Source organism: Erpetoichthys calabaricus, chromosome 5 (genome assembly GCF_900747795.2).
Source record: "Erpetoichthys calabaricus chromosome 5, fErpCal1.3, whole genome shotgun sequence".
In the NCBI taxonomy this organism is placed as follows: Eukaryota; Metazoa; Chordata; class Cladistia; order Polypteriformes; family Polypteridae; genus Erpetoichthys; species Erpetoichthys calabaricus.
The window spans coordinates 238757061-238781969 of NC_041398.2; the positions used below are offsets into that span (position 1 = coordinate 238757061).

The 24909-nt window shown below is 44.5% G+C and overlaps 1 protein-coding gene across 1 annotated transcript in view; it reads right to left on the reverse strand.

Moving 5' to 3' along the window:
* Positions 1 to 24909, reverse strand: part of fhdc1 (FH2 domain containing 1) — a 97939-nt gene that overhangs the window by 19474 nt on the left and 53556 nt on the right. Inside the window, exons 2-8 of the mRNA XM_028802686.2 lie at positions 22442 to 23138; positions 14923 to 14984; positions 14687 to 14789; positions 10387 to 10472; positions 10198 to 10298; positions 3232 to 3302; positions 3046 to 3153 (exon numbers count right to left, since the gene is read on the reverse strand). Of these exons, the coding sequence (XP_028658519.1) occupies positions 3046 to 3153; positions 3232 to 3302; positions 10198 to 10298; positions 10387 to 10472; positions 14687 to 14789; positions 14923 to 14984; positions 22442 to 22954 (1044 nt within the window). The 5' untranslated portion in view covers positions 22955 to 23138. The remainder of the gene's footprint in view (positions 1 to 3045; positions 3154 to 3231; positions 3303 to 10197; positions 10299 to 10386; positions 10473 to 14686; positions 14790 to 14922; positions 14985 to 22441; positions 23139 to 24909) is intronic.

Below are 24909 nucleotides of genomic sequence, written 5' to 3' on the forward strand. Positions count from 1 at the left end.
AATTGGTTGATTTTGCCAGTGACTTTTTCTCCAAACAATTCACTCTGCAGCTGGCTTTTGCAAACTTTTCTTTCCCAGTGTCCCATGATGCTATAGCAGCCATTTTGGATGTCTATGTCACTACCCAATCTGTGCTGATTTGTGTTGCACATGTGCAAAACCTTCATTCACGCATACTGTAAGTGGACTCCACCTCACACTTTATGGGACTACGTGATTTGACTTGTGCATGCATGAATAATGTACGGTGTATCCATGATGTTACTACCTGATTGGTACTCCAGCTGGAATTGCACCACGTATGTGCTGAAAATAAAAAAATAATAAACTTGCAGTGTTTTCATTTGGGGCGGCATGGTGGCGCAGTGGTAGTGCTGCTGCCTCACAGTTAGGAGACCCGGGTTCACTTCCTGGGTCCTCCCTGCGTGGAGTTTGCATGTTCTCCCCGTGTCTGCGTGGGTTTCCTCCGGGTGCTCCGGTTTCCTCCCACAGTCCAAAGACATGCAGGCTAGGTGGATTGGTAATTCTAAATTGGACCTAGTGTGTGCTTGGTGTGTTTGTGTGTGTCCTGCGGTGGGTTGGCACCCTGCCCGGGATTGGTTCCTGCCTTGTGCCCTGTGTTGGCTGGGATTGGCTCCAGCAGACCCCCGTGACCCTGTGTTCGGATTCAGCGGGTTGGAAAATGGATGGATGGATGTTTTCATTTGAGGTGTACATTAGCTAACCATAATGCAAATACTATAAAAATACTTCATTATTCCGCATTGTGTCTTTAGTACTGGGTTAAGCATGTTATGCTCCTTGATATGTGTTGGAAGACTGGGAAGTGACAGGGACAGCTGCCCCCGAGTATAATGCTGATCCCTTGCATCACAGTCTCTATGGGCGTTAGTCAAAGTGATAGGCAAATACGTGGGGCACAGGCAGGAAGAACACCTTGCCAATTCGGTTTCTCGGCTTGCCACCTAACTCTTTAAATTTAGACTGCAGAACTGACAGCTTGGCCTTACAGTATGTATGTCATTTGCTCCCACATGGACATGACAACTGGATCCACCCAGAGGCTATCCACCCTTGCATGGAGGTCTCCTACCTTTGCACCGATAAGAAATACACTGCACAAGACTCTCTGTCTCTGAGACAAACCTTCATCTCAATCCCCCCCCGTAATGATTGAGACTCTCACTATCACAACCTTTGTCTCGATGCATGCTCAATAATCCAGGTAAGGAAATCCTAGAAATTTGATTCTGTTCATCTGGACAAAGTTTTTAAGTGGGAGAAATATTTCGAGACTTATCCAAGTCTCTTCCTCAGTCTCAATTGACTGCAGGTTTCCCCAACCTTATAAACAGTACCTTTGCTTAATCACAGAAACTAGCACCTTTGACAAAGGGCCAGTTGATCAGTGATATGCAAATTGTCCACTGATTAGTAGACGTGTGATCCATTCATAGAGGGTTGAGGAATGGCTGCAATCACAGCATTGTAAGATGGAGCTAGCCTTCCTAGACTGTGAAATTTCCATCGTCAACGGGGGACATTTGAAAGTGGATGTGTACCGCAAACCCACACATACGGACCAGTATCTAAGGTTTGACTCTCACCATCCACTAGAGCACAAACTAGGTGTCATTAGGACTCTACAACACAGAGCTAACACCATTCCCACAGACTCAGAGGCCAGGGAAGCAGAAGAACACCACGTCAAAAAGGCCCTGAGTAAATGTGGATATCCCAGCTGGTCCTTTGTCAAAGCAGGGAGGACACCTAAAGAACGCTCCAAGCGATTCATGAGAGAGGAAGGACATCCACTGCCTAAGCGAAAACCCTTAGTGATCCCGTATGTGTCAGGAGTATCGGAACAGCTGAGTCGCATTTTCTCGACACACCAGGTCTCAGTGGCTTTCAAACCCCAAAACACGCTACGCTAAAGATTGGTCCATCCCAAGGATCGGGTCCCACGGCACAAACAGAGTAACATAGTTTACGCAGTTAAGTGCCAGGAGGAGTACTGTGAATTGTACATCGGGGAAACCAAGCAGCCACTGGCTAAGCGCATGTCACAACACAGAAGAGCTTCCTCGTCAGGCCAGGACTCCGCAGTCTATTTACATCTACAGGATAGTGGTCACTCCTTTAAAGATGAAGAGGTGCACATCCTGGACAGGGAGGAGTGCTGGTTTGAGAGAGGAATCAAGGAGGCCATTTACGTGAAAAAGGAACGACCATCTCTGAACAGAGGAGGGGGCCTAAGGGTACATCTGTCGCCATCTTACAATACTGTGATTGCAGCCATTCCTTAACCCTCTATGAATGGATCACACGTCTACTAATCAGTGGACAATTTGCATATCACTGATCAACTGGCCCTTTGTCAATGGTGCTAGTCTCTGTGATTAAGCAAAGGTACTGTTTATAAGGTTGGGGAAACCTGCAGTCAATTGAGACTGAGGAAGAGACTTGGATAAGTCTCGAAATATTTCTCCCACTTAAAAACTTTGTCCAGATGAACAGAATCAAATTTCTAGTATCACAACCTTTCTCTTTCTTTGGAGTGGTTTTAAGATGACCAGTTGGGACTCCTTGTGCCCACCTACCACCTCAGAGTTTTCAAAGTCACCAGCCAGTTCTGTAAGATCCTGAGAATGGTCTGACACATCTAACTCTGGGCTTAATGCCCCTGGGACAGTGTGCACCCTTAACCTTGTGCTTATGTCTGACTGTGACCCACCTACCTCAACCTCTCTGATCTGGAGTCTCCTCCTGCACCACCACAGGGATACACATCATCTCCATAAAGGACCTGTGAGGCAGCAGCCCTTACTACTGTGCTGCGATGCCATCTTTGGCTCAGTGTATGGTTGAAGTGGCAAACCCCTCCAGCTATTTATGGATCCATTTGTTTTTGAAGCCCTGCTTTGGAGGGGTGCTACACAGTATAATCGAGTCACACACATATGAAAAGGGTAAATACTGGCTTTGTTAAATTTAGTCTACCATGAGGCCTTTAATGAAGTGTCCCGCTAGTCCACTCTGACATACCAGGGCCACAAAGTGCAGCAGGTTCATGCCGGGTTTGTTTGCTCTGGTATCTGCCAGTTTCAGTAAGGATGACAGTTTGAATCCAACAGCATTGCCAGCGTATCCTCCCTGCGAATAAATAAAGAAGAGCAAATTAGTGAGCCCTTCTGCCTAAGACACCAAAGGGATGAACGAGAGACCACTTACCGAATTCATGATGTTCCCTGCCTGAAGGACCAGGTGCAGAACGGCATGGAGCTCCTCACAGGACATGAGTTCTGCAAAGAGTTAATTGAGAGGGCATCTTAAGGATTAAACAAAAGAAGAAGGCACTGCCAGAGACACATTATAAGTGCCAAGACTAGAAGGAGAGAGAGAAAGAAACAACTGCCAAAGAGAAGACCACTCGGTCAGACTTTGCCAACTACAGACTGCCTCTTTGGTCCCAAGCACCTTGCCTGGTTTAAGAAACCAAAGACTGCAACAAACCAAAGCCATAGCCACCTGAAATAAAGTTTGCTGTGTGACCCTGATTTGAATCGTTCAGGCTACATGTTTTCATATCTAACATTTTGCCTGGCTGGGATGCCTCGATGATGGAAGAACCGTGAGAGAGGCTATACCTCCCCTGGGACATGAGAATGTAGCCCCTTTGGATTGCCTCGAGGCCACGGGCTTGGAGCCTGGAAGCTCAACCCTGCTGGGGCCTGTGGCTGCTGCCAGTGGGTGCCTGGACAGTTTCAGAGCCCTGAAGTGCGGCCAAGAGAGGATCTAGGAGCTCATGCTGCAAGAAGTGCTGCCGGATGATCGTCAGGGAACACCTGGAGCGCTTCATGGTGCAGTATGAAAAGGGCCGCCTCACTCCATTCGAGGAGCCAGAGTCGGGAAGTGGAAGACAAAGCTTGCTGGAGAGGAGTGGAGGCGGCAGAAGAAAAGAAAGAAAGAGATGAGAAAAAGAAAAGCGAGAAAAGGACTGGGCATTAACTTCTGTGGAGAATTGTGGGCATTGTGTGCTGTGAAAAGGCAACAAAAGGAAAATAAAAGCGCCTGTGCTTTTGGACTTGTGTGGTCTGCCTGTCTGTGTTCAGGTTAGGGGGCTGTCCGACTTTACACCCAATTTCTCCTTCAAATAAAAATAATGAAATGTTATTAAATAATTCAAAATAATTAATGATTGAAATAGCTTTGCTAAAGTTGTTCTTTTGTTTGCTGACATTTAGCAGTGACCAACGAGTATTAGTTAAACGAACCGTGTCCATTTAGGTTACGTACTCTCTGGGGTAGTGATCAGCCCCTTGGCTTCTGTTAGACCACGGGTGTCAAACTCTGGTCCTGGAGGGCCGCAGTGGCTGAAGGTTTTCATTCTAACCATCTTCTTAATTAGTGACCAGTTTTTGCTGCTAATTAACTTCTTTTGCCTTAGTTTTAACAAGGGGGCTCCGCCCCCTGCTCACTTCGCTCACCTACCCCCGGCGTTGGGTATCCTGAAATACATTAGTCGAGCTCGTTCGTTTTGCAGCCGTGCCCGCTTTGCCCGCGGCATTTCAGACGCGCGTTGTAGGCGCCTGCGTTCATTGATTTTATCCAGGCGGGCTCGTGTTTGTATATCTGTCAGTCGAGCTCGTTCGTTTTGAACCTGTGCCTGCTTTGCTTCTGCAGTTTCAGACGCATGTTGTAGGCGCCCGCGTTCATTGATCTTATCCAGGTGGGCTCGTGTTTGTATCGTTGAGCTGTATTGTGTTTGAATTTGGTGTAAAGCGTTCAGCGGTTTGTACAATCCCAAGCAGCACATTATTCCTAACTTCACTCCACAGTAGTGCCACACACAATATGGCGGTGACGCCTGCGCCTTCACTCCGCAGTAGTGCCACTCACAATATGGCGCTGACGCCTATGCCTTCCGTACTATGTCGGGTTTCACTATGCTGTGTAGGCGCCTTTGCCTTTCGTACTTTCCCGCGCCTTCCGTACCATCTTTGTGGACCTGTGGGGCCTTCGTAGCCTCTTCCGTTTGACTCTGCGCTGCAGCGCAGAATCCTCTTGTTTGTGTGGCTGTGTCGTTAGTCGTTAGCTATGGGCGCGTTGTTGCTTCATTTCTCATTCACATCAGTTGAGCTCTTTCGTTTTTGGGCCGTGACTCCTTCGTTCGCGGTGGATCAGACTTCGCTTGCGGTTTATGAGACGTGCGCTGTACGCGCCTGCGCAGTACGTCTCATGGTCTCATCGCCATGTACCTGCGGCCATGCCATCCGGTTTACCATTCTCGGTTAGTAATATGGATTAACTTGACTCAAGTCCCTTAGTTGTCTCTGTTTCCTTAATTAGCAGCCAAACAATAATGAGACACAAAACAAGCCACCACATGACCAGTTCACCTGTGCCCATCACACAATATCTGAAAAATAAAGAAAGGTGATGGTTTCGGTAGGGTTGATCTCTCAGGTCACCAAAACATTTTGATGGTGGACTTAGAAAAAACAGAAAAGCCAACAGTTTTGGAAATGTCTGCTGTGGCAGAATGAGAGCAGAAACGAGCCATGGAATTAAGAATAAGCTTCTCATTAATAGATTGGTTGGAGTGAAATTGGTTGGAGTTTGAAGCTCCCATTTAGCTGGTCATCTGTTGGCTCGTTTCACGTCTCATTTCTGTTTGGCTGCCATTTAATGAAGAAAGGAATAAATTCAGAGGACTGAATCCTTATAAACAGGGCTATGAAAATGAAGGGAAAAGAAGTTAATCAGCAGTGAAAATTGGTCACTGATTAGGAAAAGGGTTAGAATGAAAACCTGCAGTCACTGCGGCCCACCAGGCCCGGAGTGTGACACCTCTGAGTTAGACTGTGTAATCCTTACAAAGGTAGCCACTGGGATACTAAAGCCCGACAGTAGAAGCCGTTCCTGGCTTTTTGCTTGGGTATTCTGAAGTGTAGCCCATTCAGGGGAAGCAATCTGAAGACCGATTGATACATAAGGGCTCATTTATACTTCATGCTCAGAATACGTACGCGCACACATCATGTCTGCCACGCGTTCCCAGCACCCATTTGACGTCCTCAGAAATTAACATGTGACGTCAGAGTCTCAGTTTACTATCTACATGTGACAAAAAGCTGCTTTGAGAATCCAACCGGATCGATGTGCATGCCTCGATGTTTGATGAATGGTTTAATGAGGTGAAGCAAAATGTTGACATACAAATGCATTCACTGTGCTTTTATATTCAAGCGTCGCAATAATTCCCCATCTTAATGACACAATACATTTTAAAAGTCTCACATACCATCTTCTGTGCCGTCTTTTTTTTTTGGCATCTTCACAACAGCATCAGAACGTACGGCGGCGTATTTGAGCCACAGAGAAAAAAATGAAGGACACGGTGAAAAGGTGTGTTTTGTGATTAAAGTGCAAATGTCAGCTTTAATCTCGAAAAGTCCACTTTAACCTCAGTCGCAGGTGGCTGGGTCGCCCCGGAGGACCGGAAGAGGGCTTACACCCTCTTAAGACAACGTGGGGGTGACCGCCCTGGTTCCTTTGGGGGCCACGGGTACAGGGCTGTGAAGCTCAACCCTGTAGGGGCCCGTGGTCACCGACAAATGGCGCCCCAATGCCTTGGGAGCCCTGGACCTCAGCACTTCCGCCACACCCGGAAGTGCTGGGGGGAAGAAGAGCAGGGACACCTGGAGTGCTTCTGGGGATGCAGCCGGCACTTCCGCCACACTGGGGCGTGTTGGTGGAAGATTGCCGGGAAACACCTGGAGCACATCCGGGTGATTATAAAAGGGGTCGCCTCCCTTCATAGGTTGACTTGAGTCGGGTGGAAGGAGGACGAAGTCTCTAGAGGAGGCAAGGAAGCGGCCTGAAGAGAGTGTAAGGCATTCGTAGTTGGCCTGGACTTATGGGGACTTTTGGGGTTTCAGTGCACTTTATTCTAAACTAGCCATGTGCGCCCAACTACGTTGCGCGTGTTAAAGTTGGTTGTGAATGGCTCCCTGTTTAAATGCGGCTGCCAGTTGTGAACTGGGCCCTTCGTTGCACAGCATTATGATTTTTTATAAGGGAAACAAAATTACAAAAGAAAACCCTTGGACATTGATTCGATAGGAACGGCCTACTCTGAATCACTGTCCGAATAGTAATTATGTGGTGGTGGAGGAGCATTTCTGCTTCTCTCCGTTCACAGTCCGTCTCGTTTTCACGACGCTGTCGTTTCCTCTCACGATCTCTTCTCAACCTTTCTCCAATCTCGCAGGTTGCTTTGTGGCATTCCAAAGAGTAAGGCAATATACACGGAGCAATGGTTGTAAAAGGGGGACACATAGGTATCCAGGCTCTTTAAAACATGAATATGGATCACTTCACTGAGCAAGCCATGGTACAACTGTGAGACGCGCGGCACTCGCCGGCTACAACGTAACAATAATAATTTCCGGAACGTGCTGTTACGTTGTCATTCATTTTACCCACTGTCTTTCTTTCATTCATATGTTACGTAGGCACGTACCTTTTATCTTCGGCAATGTCATTCTCTAACCAGGCCTCAGGAGCTAACCAGCGTAACACTGTCCACCACCCCTTTCGTTATTCCGGCACATTGTTGACATCCGTGAGTAACAACAACGTACTAAACTGGAAGGTGGTCTACACATGCGTGGAATTCGCGGACAAACAAAGATCAAGATCCAAATGAAGATTATATATAAAGATTAGTTAATTTAAAGCACAACAATTTGTTTAGTTTGAATGTCTGTGTTTTGAGGTGTGACTGGAGTACTACAGTCTTCAGTAGTATAAGCCTGGAGGAGATTCTTAATGCAATGCCTATGTTTTAGCTGTCTCTCTACTGCCATCTAGTGCTGCTTCTTCTAATTCATTCGCGGACAAACAAAGATCAAGATCCAAATGAAGATTATATATAGAGAGAGTAATGTATAATAAATGTGTGTTGGGTGACATGAAGATGTCCGCCTGTCTGTGTCTGGGCCGGCTTCCACACCTCGTAGTTTACTTAATCATTAAAGCAGACCGTCGTAAACGTCATCTTACAACCGACCCATTTGTTAATCGCTGTGTGCTTCTGGGGCTTCCTCCTGACTTGACAGCAGCAATCGCCACACAGAACACGTTACATTTATGATATTCCAACTCTCTGCACATTTAGAATCTTTAGATTTATACTTGATATCACTTTCATGATGAAATGCATTAAAGTATGTATGTTACATTTGACAGATAAATCGTTAATTTAGTTTAAATAATGAATATTGTTAATAATGACACACATAGGGGTGACACGGTGGCAGAACGGTAGCGCTGCTGTCTCGCAGTATGGAGTCACGACCTTCTGTTCTCTGCCTGCATTTTGCATGTTTTCATGGTGGGTTTCCACAGTGTGCTCGTTCGTTTCGTTCCAAAGACATGAAGGTGTGGGGATTTGGTGACGCTAAAATGATGCCAGTGTGTGTGAGTGCTTGTGTTCGCCTTGCGATGAGCTGATGCCCCATCCAGGGATTGTTTCTGCTTTGTGCCCGATGCTTGCTGGAATGGGCACATCCCTGGACTGATGGATTTAATCATTAAACATCCATCTTTTTCAGAGACATTGCGGCAAGGTATCCTGGGAATTCAATGGATGTTTCAGGCAATTCACAACACAGCGAAGCTGAACGTTTTCTCATCGTGATGATTTCTCGCACTGCCACCTGGTGGAATCTTCCAGATTTATGAAAAGTAGGGGAGCAAGTATAAACTGTACACCGCTTGTGTAGCAGTAGTGTCCGCTGGAGCAAGCGTCGCATCGCGTGAAGTATAAACCTGGCCTTAGTGAATCCTGGCAGGGACGACTCGTGAGCGGAGTGGCTTCTAGCCCCTGGTAAGGTATTGAAGTTAAGGTGGTCGGCCTTGGCCACTGTTGAAATATTCTTGCTTGGTTTTCTTTGCTGAGTGAATATTGAATAGGTAAGTTTTTGCAGGACATATGTATGAATCAAGGCTAACAGTTTACTGTTACTGATAACTGTTTACTGGTTTTCCAGTATTAACTTTGTCACCAATATAAAAAGAACCTTAGAGTTTAAAGTGCCTTTTCTAGACCCTTTTACACCACAAAACAACATTACGGGGTGCTGTTCATAAGAAAACTGCTACTAAAACCCTCTCCTGTGCCGTTATCTAGTGACCACTTTATCCTAGTTGGGGATATGCACACTTCAAGTATTTTTTTTTTACTAGAGGTCTTTATTTAAATACTAAATGACAAGCAGTCGCATGTAGAACTAATGTATGAAAACGCTTCCCAACGTCAACTAAACAACGGCATGAATGATATCTGGTGAATATCTTTGCAAAGCAAAACAAAAACTTTTGCTGACAAGTCAATTCACACAAATGGTTTCGCTCATTGCTAGAGCTATCTTATATATAAATGTCTACACGAGGAAGTGTGTGCGTCTGTCTGTCTGGCCCGGAAGTGCGAAGCTACAGCACAAAGCTCAAAGAGCCAGTAAGGCAGCCCCAAGTTCACAAGTCGGAAGAAGAAAGAAATGCGAGGCTACAGCATGGAGCTGAAAGAAAGCGACTCCATCGCCAAAGTGACACAGCCGAGCAAAGACAAACTCACTTAGCTGCTAATACGCAAGCGAGGCGAGCACATCGGTAAAACGAAACCTCCGAGGAGAGAGAAACTTGCTTAGCCGCTGATAGACAAGCGAGGCAAGCACATCGGCAAAACGAAACTTTCGAGGAAAGACAAACTCACTTAGCCGCTGATACACAAGTGAGGCGAGCACATCGACAAAACGAAACCTCCAAGGAGAGAGAAACTCACTTAGCCGCTGACAGACAAACGAGGCAAGCACATCGGCAAAACAAAACTTTCGAGGAAAGACAAACTCAATAGCCGCTGATACACAAGTGAGGCGAGCTCATCGACAAAATGAAACCTCCGAGGAGAGAGAAACTCGCTTAGCCGCTGATAGACGAAGGGGGTGAGCACGTCCACAAAATGAAACAGCCGACTCTGAATTTCGATTTTTTTCTGATGACTTCAATAGTTTCTAGGACCCCGGGCTTTTTACAGCACAGGCTTACACAGCTATTATAATATAAAAAGGCATTACAGGCAGTTAAAATGCTTTTGATTTATTGCATCAGAAAAAGAAATCAACTATTTATTACCTTTAATGGCCGCACGTATAACACTGATGTCATTCTGCAGGGAAGAGCAGCTAGGGAGAAATTCTTCTTTCAGCACCATGGCTTCAATACGCAGAGCAAAGCTGAGAAGAAAAAAGGACCACAGTAAAGCAGGGGTCTACTTGGTGGGTGAGAAGAAGCTGAACAGAGAGGGGCATCTGCCCTCCTTACCTTGGCACTTGGATCAGGTGGTATATGAAAGAGTCCACCAAAGTCAACTTGCTGACGTCTCCCTTAAATGCTTGCAAACTCTTCACCTAGAGGGAGGGCACAATTCTCTATGTCAGCATTCCATGGGTCAGGATTGGACATCAAGCTTGTCGATTATTCAAAATGAAAAAGAGTCCAGGACGGATGAGCTGTGCTGCCACCCAGTGGTGACAGGAACAAAAACATTTAAGAATATTCAAGATGGGCCAAGTGTGCACCTTATAATTTTCAGGCATTGGCCAACACTTTCAGCCTGACCGTACCAGGGTAACTAACCCCATTTATGTGTCATAGACGTGATGCCACAAGCCATTTTCTATTTAAAATGGTGGCACACTATCAGTGTTTACTTACTTATGCCTATTGCCCCTCTTGGGGTATGGGCCACTAATTCTCCAATTGTCCCCAGGTGTGCCATCTGCTTCCACGTCCTGGAGTCAAGTGTTTCTTAGCTGTCGTCTTTTGGTCTTTCCCTGGGGATTCCATGTGAGAGGGCTTGCTTGTGAAGTGGCCTGTCCAACTCCAACGTCATTGAAGACTCTCTTCCTTAACCAGCTCTTGTCTTGTTCGCTGCCATAGTTTTTGTTACTGATGGTATCAGACCAAAGAATTCTGAGGATCCTTCTCAGACAGGTGTTAATAAAGTGTCTGGACCATTTTGGTGGTGGTTGCTGGGGTCTTCCATGTCTTGACTGGAGTAGGACTGACTTCATGTTAGAACTGAAGAGTCTGACCGTGGTGGCGATGGAAAACTCCAATGTTCCCTAGACCTTCTTCAGTTAGAGGAAAAATACTCTTGTCTTGATGATCCTGGCTCTAACAATGGTATCTCTCCAATCCTGCTTGTTGAGAGTGATGCAAAGGTAGGTGAAGCATTCCACGTCTTTTAGCACTTTGCTTTCCATCATGATGGGGGATGTACTAACAGAACTGACGTTCAGGGCCATGCTCTTTTCTCTATGAGTGTTAAGTCCCAAACAAGTGTAACTGTCTCTGGTCTTTTCCTGCATCTCTTGTTGGGTGTGGTCCTCTAAGAGTCATTCAACTGTGTCCAGAGTGTCCATTACATCCCATTCCACTTCTGCACTGTGAATATCATCATAACCCGTTCTATTGCCAGCAGGAGGAAGAAATCTGACAGCAAAGAACCCTGCCTCACTCCTATCTGTACTTGGAAGGCATTAGTGAAATGACAACCATGACCACTGTGCAGTTCTCCCCCTTGTACAACAGTGAATTGACAATCATAGACCACCTTACAGATCTTCCTCTTCTACAAAAGTGAATTGTCAAGTATGGACCACCTTGAAGGTCATGGATCGTGGACTATCTTACAGACAGACCTCAGTATGTGCGTCTCGGGAACTGCAGGTCTGACATTGTGGTCAGCAGCACAGGAGCGCCGCAGGGGACTGTACTTTCGCTGGTCCTGTTCAGCCTATATACATCGGACTTCCAATACAACTCGGAGTCCTGCCACGTGCAAAAGTTCGCTGACGACACTGCTATCGTGGGCTGCATCAGGAGTGGGCAGGAGGAGGAGTATAGGAACCTAATCAATGACTTTGTTAAATGGTGCAACTCAAACCACCTACACCTGAACACCAGCAAAACCAAGGAGCTGGTGGTGGATTTTAGGAGGACCAGGCCCCTCATGGACCCTGTGATCATCAGAGGTGACTGTGTGCAGAGGGTGCAGACCTATAAATACTTGGGAGTGCAGTTGGATGATAAATTGGACTGGACTGCCAATACTGATGCTCTGTGCAAGAAAGGACAGAGCCGACTATACTTCTTTAGATGGCTGGCGTCCTTCAACATCTGCAATAAGATGCTACAGATGTTTTATCAGACGGTTGTGGCGAGCGCCCTCTTCTATGTGGTGGTGTGCTGGGGAGGCAGCATTAAGAAGAGGGACGCCTCACGCCTGGAGAAACTGGTGAGGAAGGCAGGCTCTATTGTAGACACGGAGCTGGACAGTTTGACATCTGTGGTAGAGCGACGGGCACTGAGCAGACTCCTGTCAATTATGGAAAATCCACTGCATCCACTGAACAGGATCATCTCCAGACAGAGGAGCAGCTTCAGTGACAGACTGCTGTCACCGTCCTGCTCCACTGACAGACTGAGAAGATCGTTCCTCCACCACACTATGCGACTCTTCAATTCCACCTGGGGAGGTAAACATTAACATTATATAAAGTTATTGTCTGTCTGTATACCTGCATTGTTATTACTCTTTAATTTAATATTGTCTTTATCAGTATGCTGTGCTGGAGTATGGGAATTTCCCCTTGGGATTAATAAAGTATCTATCTATCTATCTATCTATCTATCTATCTATCTATCTATCTATCTATCTATCTATCTATCTATCTATCTATCTATCTATCTATCTATCTATCTATCTATCTATCTATCTATCTATCTATGTGAAATCACATGGTATTCAGGATCATATGACATGCATGACAGTGACATTTGTCAAAAATAATTGTTTTTGTTGATGGATGTGTTGAACGATTGCTTTGTCTTCTTTTTAGAAAAAAGGGAGTTTTTGGAAAAATATTCAGCCCTGGGAGTAAATAAACAACAACAAAATTAGCCCTAAAAAAACTCAGCTGAAACTAAAATTGGAGGGCTAGGAGATCCTGAGGAGGTAACAGAAATAATTCAAACAGACATGGGCAATCTTCAGGGCAAACACTTGGAAAACGCACTTTAATGTAGAAAAGTAGCAAGTGAAAGAAGTGGGCAAAAGGAATGTCAATTATAAATACAAGATGGGAGACACTGAGTTACAGGAAGTGACCTCTGAAAAGGATTTAGGGGTTTATGTTGATGGAACACTGCGGTGGGCTGGCGCCCTGCCCGGGGTTTGTTTCCTGCCTTGCGCCCTGTGTTGGCTGGGATTGGCTCAAGCAAACCCCCGTGACCCTGTAGTTAGGATATGGCGGGTTGGATAATGGATGGATGGATGGATGTTGATGGAACATTTTCATTGACTAAGCAATGTGCAGAAGTGATTAAAAAGGCAAATAAAGCATTAGGTTAGATTAAATCCAGACACGTTATGTTCATATTATATGATACACTTGTGCAACCACATCTGGAATGCTGTGTGCAGTTCTGATCACCACACTCTACAAGAAAGACATAACAGCACTTGAAGCTGTGCAGAGGAGAACAACCAAGTGCATCCCAGGACTTGAGGACATGTCGTACTCTGGCAGAATTAAACCTGTTTAGTCTCAAGCAGATGAGACCACGTGTGGACCTAATGCAGGTCTTCAAAATCCTCAAAGACATTGATAGAGTAGATCCATCAGAATTTTATCAACTAAGTGGTGAATAACACACTCGAGGGCATCACTGGAAATAAAAGAGCAGTGCATTTAGGACTGAAGCCAGGAAGCACATCTTTATACAAAGAGTTGTGGGACTTGGGAACAAACCACCAAGACATGGAGTTGAAGCCGAAACCTTGAGAACCTGTAAGAAGAACCTGGAGGAGATATTGGGACAGCTTAGCTATTAGTTAAACATGTAAGCTTGATGGACTGAATGGTCTCATGTTGTTCGTCAAATTTCTGATGTTCTTTGAAAAAACCCAAATCATAGCACTTTCTTTAAAATTTCAGAGGAGGGTTGGAAATATTTAATAAGGAAACATGTTCCGGTCAGAATTATGGCTTATACTGGATAACAAGAAGAAGGAGGCATCATCCTTTTCCACATTAAAATGCCCATACCTGACTTTTTTAGGTTCATTTTCCCAAATATAATGTGATTCGTTTGTCACACACACCCCATGTCACACACGTGCACATGGGAGGCAGCTAAAGGGCTCGAAAGAAGGTCATCCCCAGTCAGACCAGGGGGTGGCAGAGTGCACTGACCCTTTCTCTTTTTTCCCCCGCAGACCAATTCCACCTGGGCCCCTTAACGTCACTTCTTGTTCCACCCCTGAAGACGTCACATCCTCCTTACGACTTTAAATCCCACCCTGTCTATACCAAACCTAAGTTCTGTTTTGGACTCTTGTCTGTAAAGACCATTTTTTCGCAACCTCTGCCTTCTATTTTTCAGCCATTTCCAAGTAAACAGGAGGCCACTCCAAACCTCTTTTTGTGTCAAGGCCTGGTTATTTATCACACACACCCAGCAGAACTGACAAGTGATACCAGCACTGCGTTTACACTCTCCTCACCCCTAATCCTCAGGAGTAACTGAACCAGAATCTGGAAGCACATCGGTTTACCTCTTCAGCCTCAGGAAGTGACTTCAGCAATTCCTTCAAAGTGTCTGCCCCATACTGCTCGCTTCTTCCCAGACGGATATCTTCAATAATGCACTCACTTGACCTGCAAAATGGAACGTCACTAGTGGGAGTGCAAAAGGAGCAAAACTTACTAACGCTGGGCATCATCTCCATTGGAAGCAGGTGCCCACTGACTTGAAACCGCACAGCTGCAAAGGCAGAGGTGGGTGACTTACTTCTTGAGCTGCTTCAGTAAAATGCCAACATTCATGCTTCTCTTGGAGTCCAGAATACTGACCTGATGGCAAAAAGAGGGCACAGAAATTAATGAAAAAGAACCAGGATCTTATTCCTTGATACCACCCAAAAACCCAAACAACATACTGAAACCCTGTCCAGCATGACCCTCACCAGCAGAACTTAGAACTCCCATTTTGATTCTGTCTTCCAGAAACCCACCAACAGAGAGTCACAGGGACAGAGTCTGATGACAGAGTTGGGGTCTGACCTTATGATAACGCGAAGAGGGTCCGGTTAGGGTAGTTAAGTTCTGAAAAATTATTAATCACCATTAAGCATTCCTAAACACACCATAAACAGCAACGAATGTTACACAAATCCCATTTTCTGCATCAATGCCCTCAGTCTCTTGGCATGAGGCTGTTGTAGTTGATAAATAAGATGTATAAAAATTGTGGTCTCCCCTCGACTTTCTCGTACACTAAGATATGGGGATGGATATTTGAGGAGTAAACCACAAGACAATGATTATATGTTTATATTATGTACATTAAAGAACCATCAACAACAAATCAAATCAAATTAATAATATCCTCAACAATTATTATAAAACTAAAGTTGAATAAATCGCACTCTGCAGCTGCATAAATAAAAAAGTACCACTTCCGGTTAGCGAAAGTAGCTCAAAAGTTGACAGAAATCTACTATTTGTACCTAATACCTGTATGCAGAATTTGGCTGACCTAAGTGTAAGCGTACCCAAGTTATCGTGTTTACATACACACAGACACACAGAGACAGACACACAGACATAATTCCAAAAAATATATTTTTGGACTCAGGAAGGTCTAAAAAGTCGGGATTTGTCAAAATCTCGAAGTCGAATTTTTGGACAATTACAATACTTTCCATACAAGAAAGGAAATCGAACTCAGTGAGGTCTAAAACGTCGAGATTCATCAAACTTTTGACACTGAATTTTTGGATGATTACTATACTTTCCCTACGAGAAAGTGAATATGGTAGGACTCAGGGAAGTCTAGAACGTTGAGATTCATCAAACTTTTGACACTGAATTTTTGGATGATTACGATACTTTCCCTACGAGAAAGTAAATACGGTAGGACTCAGAGAGCTCTAAAACATTGAGATTCATCAAAATCTTGAGGTCGAATTTTTGGATGATTATGATACTTTCCATACAAGAAAGGAAATCGAACTCAGTGAGGTCTAAAACGTCGAGATTCCTCAAACTTTTGACACTGAATTTTTGGATGATTACGATACTTTCCCTACGAGAAAGTGAATATGGTAGGACTCAGGGAAGTCTAGAACGTTGAGATTCATCAAACTTTTGACACTGAATTTTTGGATGATTACAATACTTTCCCTACGAGAAAGTAAATACGGTAGGACTCAGGGAGGTCTAAAACATTGAGATTCATCAAAATCTTGAGGTCGAATTTTTGGATGATTACAATACTTTCCTTACAAGAAAGGAAATCGAACTCAGTGAGGTCTAAAACGTCGAGATTCACCAAACTTTTGACACTGAATTTTTGGATGATTACGATACTTTCCCTACGAGAAAGTGAATACGGTAGGACTCGGGAAAGTCTAGAACGTTCAGATTCATCAAACTTTTGACACTGAATTTTTGGATGATTACGATAATTTCCCTACGAGAAAGTAAATACGGTAGGACTCAGGGAGGTCTAAAACGTTGAGATTCATCAAAATCTAAAGGTCAAATTTTTCGACAATTACAATACTTTCCCTACAAGAAAGGAAATCGAACTCAGGGAGGTCAAAAATGTCGAGATTCGTCACAATCTTGAGGTCAAATTTTTGGAAAATTAAAATACTTTCCCTATACTTCGTATATGAGATAGCAAAAATTAAGGATGTAACAAAGTATTGTAGGAGGAGAACAGGCATCCCGGGTGAGACAGGTATATACGAAAGCGTATTGGCCAGCAGACAAGAGAAATAACTTTGCATCCAGCTGGCAAGAAATAATGGACAGACCAGAAATAGCCAGGAATTGGGAGTTATTCCATCTCCCGTATGCTAGGTGGTAGTAGTCCTCATATGGGAGCCCAGTCAGGACACCCGCAGGAATGCTTGGAAATTGGCGTGTGGAAATGAATCCCTGTCAAGGTCCCTACGTATCAATAGAAGGCACTGTCAGGGGAAGATCTCCCTGCTTTTCCTATACTTCTGGACCTGGCATAAACGGAAGCCAGAATCAGAGGCAGGAGGCAGCGGGCAAAATTCAGCAGAGGTGGAGAAGCAGGAAGAATTGTTGGTTTATTGTGCTTTATTGTATTATTATGGCTTATTACTGGAGTGAGGTCTGTGAATATTATTATTTTATTTTTACTAATAACATGTGGTGCTTTACTGTGTATGTGGTTTGGGGCTCTCTGACTCCCCCTAGTGGTTACAGTATGTTCAAACAATTCCAATAATATTGCTATTGGAATCAATTGCTAGCGTAATGAGGTTCTCCTCAGAGCGTGGAAACCCCTGAATCGAACTTGGGCACACACCTCACATGGAGTGCAGAAAGCAACTGACTTAGCCAGCACACTCAAAGGAGAACTCCCTTGATCAAGTGGCTCATCTGGTCTGTGACAGCGAGTGGGGAGGGGGTCCCTTCTTTGAAGTGGTCTCATTTCTTTTTGATTCTCACTGCACTTCAGAGAGAGATCCTTATGCTGATCTCCAAGTTGTGACTTGACTATCAAGCTGTTTCCCAGGTACATCCTCTTTGCAGTTTCTGGCCTCCCCCATGAATGCAAGTACAGGTGGGCCTCAGGTTACAAACGTTTTCCATTTCTGAGGACATCTGTAACTCAATTTTGTATGTAAATCAAAAGTTGCCCTGAAAATGTCTGTTAATGAAGAGCTTGGCAAAAATTTATAATGTGTGAGTGCCACAGAGGACACACTGGAATCTCAGCTGGATGACGGCATGACTTCGGGATAAAATGGAAGGTGCCAGGGGATAAACGCGTAGAAGCTGGAGACCAAGAGCAGTTCCATCTCCCATACATTAGGTGGCAGTGGTCCGCTGGAGGTGACTTAACTTGGAATCTCGCAGGGGTTCATGGAAACTGGAGTCCGGAAGTGCAATCCTATTGGGGTCCATAGGTGCCGGTAAGGGGTGCTGTTAGGGGAGGACTACCCTGGTTGTCAAATAATCCAGAAGGACCCCCCACAAGTCATGCCAGGTCAACAGAAGCTGTTCCGGGTCCAATATAAAAGGAGTCCACTGCCTGGGAGGTTCAGAGTTGGGAGGCATCGGGCAACAATCAAGGTGGGAGGAGACAAAAAGCTTTATTGTTTGCATGTTTTTTGGACTGTGTTTCACTGTTTGGCTGCTTGTTGGATTAAAGAATCCATAAATTGAACTCGTGACTGTGTTGGGTATTATTGGATCTGGGGCAAGGGGCTCAGTGTTCCCCCTACTGGTTACAAATGTTTTATTACTTATTTTACATACAAATGTTTCGGAATTTACAGTATTAATATGATGACAATGAAGCAATATTAATTTTTAATCACAAATAATTTAAACAAAAATAAACAAGTATGTAAACCTTAACCCTTAAACTACCACATACAGTAGAACCTCTGGTCACGAATGTTTCCGAACACGTACAAATCGGGTTACGATCAAAAAGTTTGCCAAAATTTTGCATCTGTCCATAACCACACGCTCTGGTGGTGAACAAAAACACTGGCGGCCAGTTTCCCTTCCGGTTCGTACGCACCAATGATTTCCCATTCTCCGTTTCCCATTTTCTTTTGTTTGCGTATACATGGCCTAACAAAGCAGCTGATGTTTCAAAAGGAGTCACAATGTTAACCAAGCAGAAGCCTTAAGTGCTGGAAGAGGTGGAAAAATTGTTGCTAGTGTGGTTGAACGAGAAGGAACTTGCAGGGGATAGCGTAAGCGAGGCGATCATATATGCGAAAGCCAGAAAGATTCATGGCGATTTGCTGAAAAAAAAAATCCTTCTTCGAGTGGCGAAGGTGAGGAATTTAAAGCCAGTAGAGGATGGTGTGAAAAGTTTCTCAAGAGAAGTGGAATTTAATTTTTTTTCCCTCTGCTTAAAACTCATAAAAAAGTGTTTACAGCGAGCGGTTCGTAAGGGTCTAGCACAAACTCTTATAATGTTAGTTTTCTCTGTTGTTCAAGGTTTTCTCAGTGTTATTCAATGTTTTTACATTTAGTTTACTATTACACTGTGCATTCTATGGTATAATTAACTATTTTTGTGCTTAGAAATATATATATATTTACATACAGTTCGTGCGGTCTGGATTAATTGTATTTACATACAATCTTATGGGGAAATTACGTTCGGGTCGTGACCAAATCGGGACGAGCTTCGGAACGAATTATGGTTGTGACCAGAGTTACCACTGTACTTGGGGGTTAGTGCACCCCTGGACGCTAAATACTTTTTTGCTGCACTTTTTAAGGAAATGTTACAATTCACCAAGAAAAAGTGAAATTTTCATAGAACACATTTTTTTAATGCAAAGAGCATCACAATTACTGCAACACTGGTCATTTTGCACACTGCCAATGAACTGTAAAAACTATAAAAGACTACTGCAACAATATATTATTATATGTACAAGGTGCAACTGACGCCATTGATGAAATTCAGTAAATCACTGAGCCAGCTGCGCTTGAACTGGTTGCACGCAAACACACAGAGGTAAACGCTGATGCTTGCAGGCTAGTCTAGTACAGCGGCTGAATCCCAGGGACAGTGATGCTGATTCGCTAGGGGTGGCAGTGGTCATGAGCTGGCTGCTCAACTAATGTACAGCACTGACTGATCAGCTCCAGCATGCTGGCAAATTGCACTGGGAATCGACTATAGCCGGTTGCGGCATTCAACGAATGTACGTCGCCGAATATACTCTCAGCTCCAGCGTGCTAGCAAATTGCATTGGGAACTAACTATAGCTAGTTGGGGTGGTTAAAGGGTTAAGCCTAAACATCCTAAGTCCTAAGTTTTTGATAAGGACACGGAGTTGGAAAAAGGCGTGATGATGACAAGAAAACCCACCACTACGTGAAGATGGATCCCTCAGCAGAGATGTGCTGTCTTTGCTTAGAAATCATTCAGAGCGTCACCTCCCTCAATACTGTAGCTGAGATGGCATGGCTGTAATGTGTACTCATGCAGCATTCACGTGCTATCAGATATACAGTAAATATGAGTTTCTGAGTTGGAAAAAATTCCACATGAACGCCCTACAAACTCAGAGCTGTAAGTCGGACAATTTGGAGGAAACACAACTACAAGTGGTGACATAATGCTGACCTTTAACCGTAGTCAATTCTGAGCAGCCATACCACCTGTACTTCGGAAGACGTCACCCACCTGAAGCTAAGCGTGGTTGAGCCTGGCCTGTACTTGGATTGGAAACCATCTAGAACAAGCTTGGGTTATTACACGGTGAGAACAGATTTGGCTTCGTTGTATTGGGAATTGCCTGAAACACCCATTAAATGCTAAGGACACCTTGCCACAATATTTCTGAAAAGGACGGATGTTTAATGATTACATCCATCAATCCAAGGATGTGCCCATTCCTGCTAGCAGTGGGCATGTGGCAGAAACAATCCCTGGACAGGGCATCAGCTCATTGCAAGATGAATACAAGCACTCACAAACATACTCTGGCGTCATTTTAATGTCACCAAATCCCAAAATCTGCATGTCTTTGGAAGGAAACCGGAGCTCACTGTGGAAACCCACCATGAAAACATGCAAACTCTAGGCAGGGAACACCAGAGACGTGACTCCCTGTGAGACAGCAGCACTACTGCTAATAATGTGTAATTATTATTAGTATTCATTATTTAAATGAAGTTACGACTTATCTGTAAAATGTAACATGCATAGTTTAATGCATTTCATTAAAAAAATGATATAAAGTATAAAACTAAGGATTCTCAATGTGCAGAGAGCTGGAATATCATAAATGTAATGTGTTCTGTGTGACTATTGCTGCTGTCAGGTCAGGAGGAAGCCCCAGAATTACGTAGCGATTAACAAATGGGTTGGTTTTAAGATAACGTTTACGATGGTCTACTTTAATGATAAAATAAACTACGAGGTTAAAGTGGACATTCTGACATTAAAACCGAAATTTTTCACTTTTCACGACTTTAATCACAAAATATACCTTTTCACTGTGTCCCTAACTTTTTTTTCTCTGTGGTTCAAATACGCTGCTGTACGTTCTGATGATGTTGTGAAGGTGCAAAAAAAAAAAAGACATCACAGAGATGGTATGTGAATCTTTTAAAATGTATCGTGTCATTAAGATGGGGAATATGTGACGCTTGAATATAAAAGCACCACGAATGCATTTGTATGTCGACATTTTGCTTCAAGACATCGAACCATTTATCAAACATCGAAGCGCACACATCGATCCTGTACAATCTGCAAAGCGGCTTTCTGTCACATGCAGATAGTAAACAGAGACTCGGACATCACATTCCGACTTTATCACACTGTGCCACCCAACTTTTTACTGGTACTGCAATTCGCACATGTGTCGTGTTCATTTTTAATAATGTGCTCAAAGGTTGTGTCAAATGAACGCTGGGAATGTGTGGCAGCCATAATATGTCCGTGTACGCGTTCTGAGCATTAAGTATGAACCTGCCCTTACAGGCACCTAAAAGACCATTGCACCATTTGAATCTACCTAAAATTTGTACACTTTCAACTTCTACATTGACTTTAATGCATGTAGCAGAGTTTGGTAAAATTCCAGAACCTTTCCACAATTTCGTCAAACTTGAGACAAAGTGAATTTAGTGGAGATCACTTATCGCTAATGCTGTCATCCTGGGCCAGTAACATCACTTCAAGAGAGTCCCAGCAAATAAACAAACTGATTAAGAAAGCAGACTCAGCTATGGGATGCCTTCTGGACCTGCTGGCGGTAGTAGTGGAGGAGAGAAAGAAGACAAAACCGATAGCCAGCTTGAACAATGCTGCACATCCTCTCTATAACTCACTAGCATTGAGGGCCTAAACACAAGTGTGCCAAGAAACGCTACTGGGGGTCTTCCACCCCTATGGTAATACGCCTTTATAATGCCTCATTGTGACTGCTGTCTGATTAGTAGCCAAGTCTTTTGTAATGATTGTGTGTGTTTGAGAACAGGTTTTGTTATTGTTGCTTGTTCTATTATTTTTTTGTTTCTTGAGCTTCAAAATTCTATTGATCTGCTATCTATCTGTCCTGGGGTCATCACATTGACCCAGCAATACAATACCGTAACATCGGTTTCCCTCCATGGTGTTTTATTTCAGGCAATTCTTAGAGAAAGAGAAGCCTGGCCTATGCACTTTAAGCTTTTGGTCGCCATATCTATTACCCAAAAAAAGCATTATGGATGTATGGCAATGTGAGGAGGCTGATGCACATCATATACACCATCTAATGGCTGCCACTTCCACTCACCTCTTCCTTCCCATTCTGTAAGGCCGTCCAGGAGCCACGGGATCCCTGTCCCGATGAAATGCCAACAACTTTGCTGTCCTCTTGATGCCCGAAAAGCTCTTCAATGGTACGCACATCAATTTGGTAATGAGGCCGGCGAGAGGCCAAAGTCCAGATGTTGGGCTTGCCTCGCACTTTCTCTTCAGGAATTGTCTTCCAGAAGAAGCTCCGCACCCTCCTCTTCTTGAACTGACCCGTGTCTGCCCTTCCCTGACCAGGGGGAAGCAGCGGAGGGGGCGGAGGTGGAGGGATCCCAGGTGGAGGAGGGGGAGGGGGGATCCCCGGGGGTGGGGGTGGAAGAGGTGGTGGTGGAGGCAGATGTAGTGGAGCGGAAGGAGTAGAAGATGGAGGAGGGGTGACTCCGATGGAAGTTTCCGAGACAGAGGGATGTCCAGGCATCAATACGGTTTCTGTCTGCTCACCATCGCAGTGTATCGGCTCGCTGAGCAAGGACAGACAGTTCATAACATACATTCTACTGACCAGCGGTCAAACAGCCAAGGCAGGACAGCAGGGCACGGAGGAGGAGGAGAAGAAGAAGAAGAAAAAGGATAAATCATCACCAGAGTAGGGGCTCCAGCAGACATTGTCAATTTGGGGTTCATTAGCTCTGTGTGATGCAAGTTGAGAATCCAGTTGGCGCCTCCTCGCAGAGACCCTGCAGTCAAAAAGAGAGAAGAAGTTACCAAAAAAGCAGACATCTCTGAGAACCACAAGTGTCCATTACAACAAAACCCAATGCACTCTCGCCTGGTCGTCTGTAACATTAGGAGCAACTTCAGAATTGGCAAGAAAGGACCATTTCAGAAAACTCATTACGTTCTCCAAAATAATTCTTTTGAGGGGATGGAGTGTGACGTCCTGATGCCTGCAACCTCTGACACCAACCTCTGTTGGGACATCTAGTAGTTTGTTACCAAGGATGGAGTAGGGCAAGTGAGGAGACAACAACAGATTTTTAAGGGTGGCAAAAAGTGCAAAAGTCCATATTGATTAAAATCAACAGGTGCAGAAATAAATAAGTAGGGATCAAGAGGGAAGTGTGATCAAAAATGAAAATACCTTTATAATCCCAAAAAAATGATTCCATGTAGCATTCCAGTCGCCCTCCCATCCAATATGACCCTCCAAATTCTACAAAGCCAACTGAACCAGATGCAGGAGGAATATTACAGGCTTGAAACTTCCAAAGGCGACCTACAAATCAAAACTCTTTGTGGGGAGGAAGAAGCCTCCCGTCAGAAGATAAGTGAAGCAAAGAGCCACCATGAAAAGCAGGAGAAGCTGATCATCAGTGCCTGGTACAACATGGGGATAGCACTGCAACACTCCAGTGCAGAACTGGAAACCTCGTCTCTAAATCGCCCCTTCTTGACCACAACCCTAGCGACCTCATATTCAGCGCCACCCTCGCACCGCATCATCACTGGACTGACTGACCGCGTTTACCCGATCCAGTGACCCTCTCTGGTCTTCTTTGCTTTCTCGCAGTAATCTTGCAAACCTGATGCTACTCGCCCAGGAACTTGGCCACATTATCAGCTCCTTCACTGGCTTCCTCAGTCAGTACGAAAGGAGACGTAACTGGACACTTCATCCCCCCCCTCCGCCCCTTCTGACGCTCAGAAGGTTGGATGACCCTTCCTTGGAAAGGAGTGGTCAAGACCAGGGATTCTCTATCTGGTTTCTCCACATGTGCGTTCTTCAAAACTCTCTTTGCTCCTCTCTCTTTTCTCTATGCTTTGAACTCCCCTCCTTGCCACTGTTATGAGCTAAAGAGCTTCCAAGCACACAAAGTCTAGAGGGCTACTCCAAATAAAAGAAGTGGCAGTTCAGGGTGTGGTGTGTAGATGGGTGCAGAATTGACTCAGAGACAGGAAGCGGATGGTGATGGTGTGAGGAACCTCATCAGAATTGGCTGAGTGGACGACCTGCAGGGGTCAGTGCTGGGGCCGCTGACATTTTTAACACAACAATCACTGAAGCCTACGAAAAAACTCGCAATCCCGACCTGCTCGTCGTACCTCATGTTGTGTGTTTGCTAACCCTCCTGTTCTTGACATGTGATGCTTGATCCTCCTCTTAGCAATTCCTTCCTTTAATTTATTTGTGATGCACATTAAGCTTACTGGCCTATAGTTACTCAGGTCAGCCCGATCATCTTTTTAATATAACTGGATAATACATATTAGCCTCCAGACTTTAAGGAATTTCACCCATGTGCAGAGATTTGCATCAGGGGTTTATATTTGCACTCACTAACCCCCTTAAGCATTCGATAATAAATGTTATGGTATGTAGTTCTGGTGATTTGTTAGATTTTAGCATTTTTAATCTAAGCATCACTTCTCCCTCTACAATTTCCAATTTGTAATTCCTTAGTAATCCTCATTACTTTTAGGAGGTGTTTTGTGATGGTTGGGCCCTAG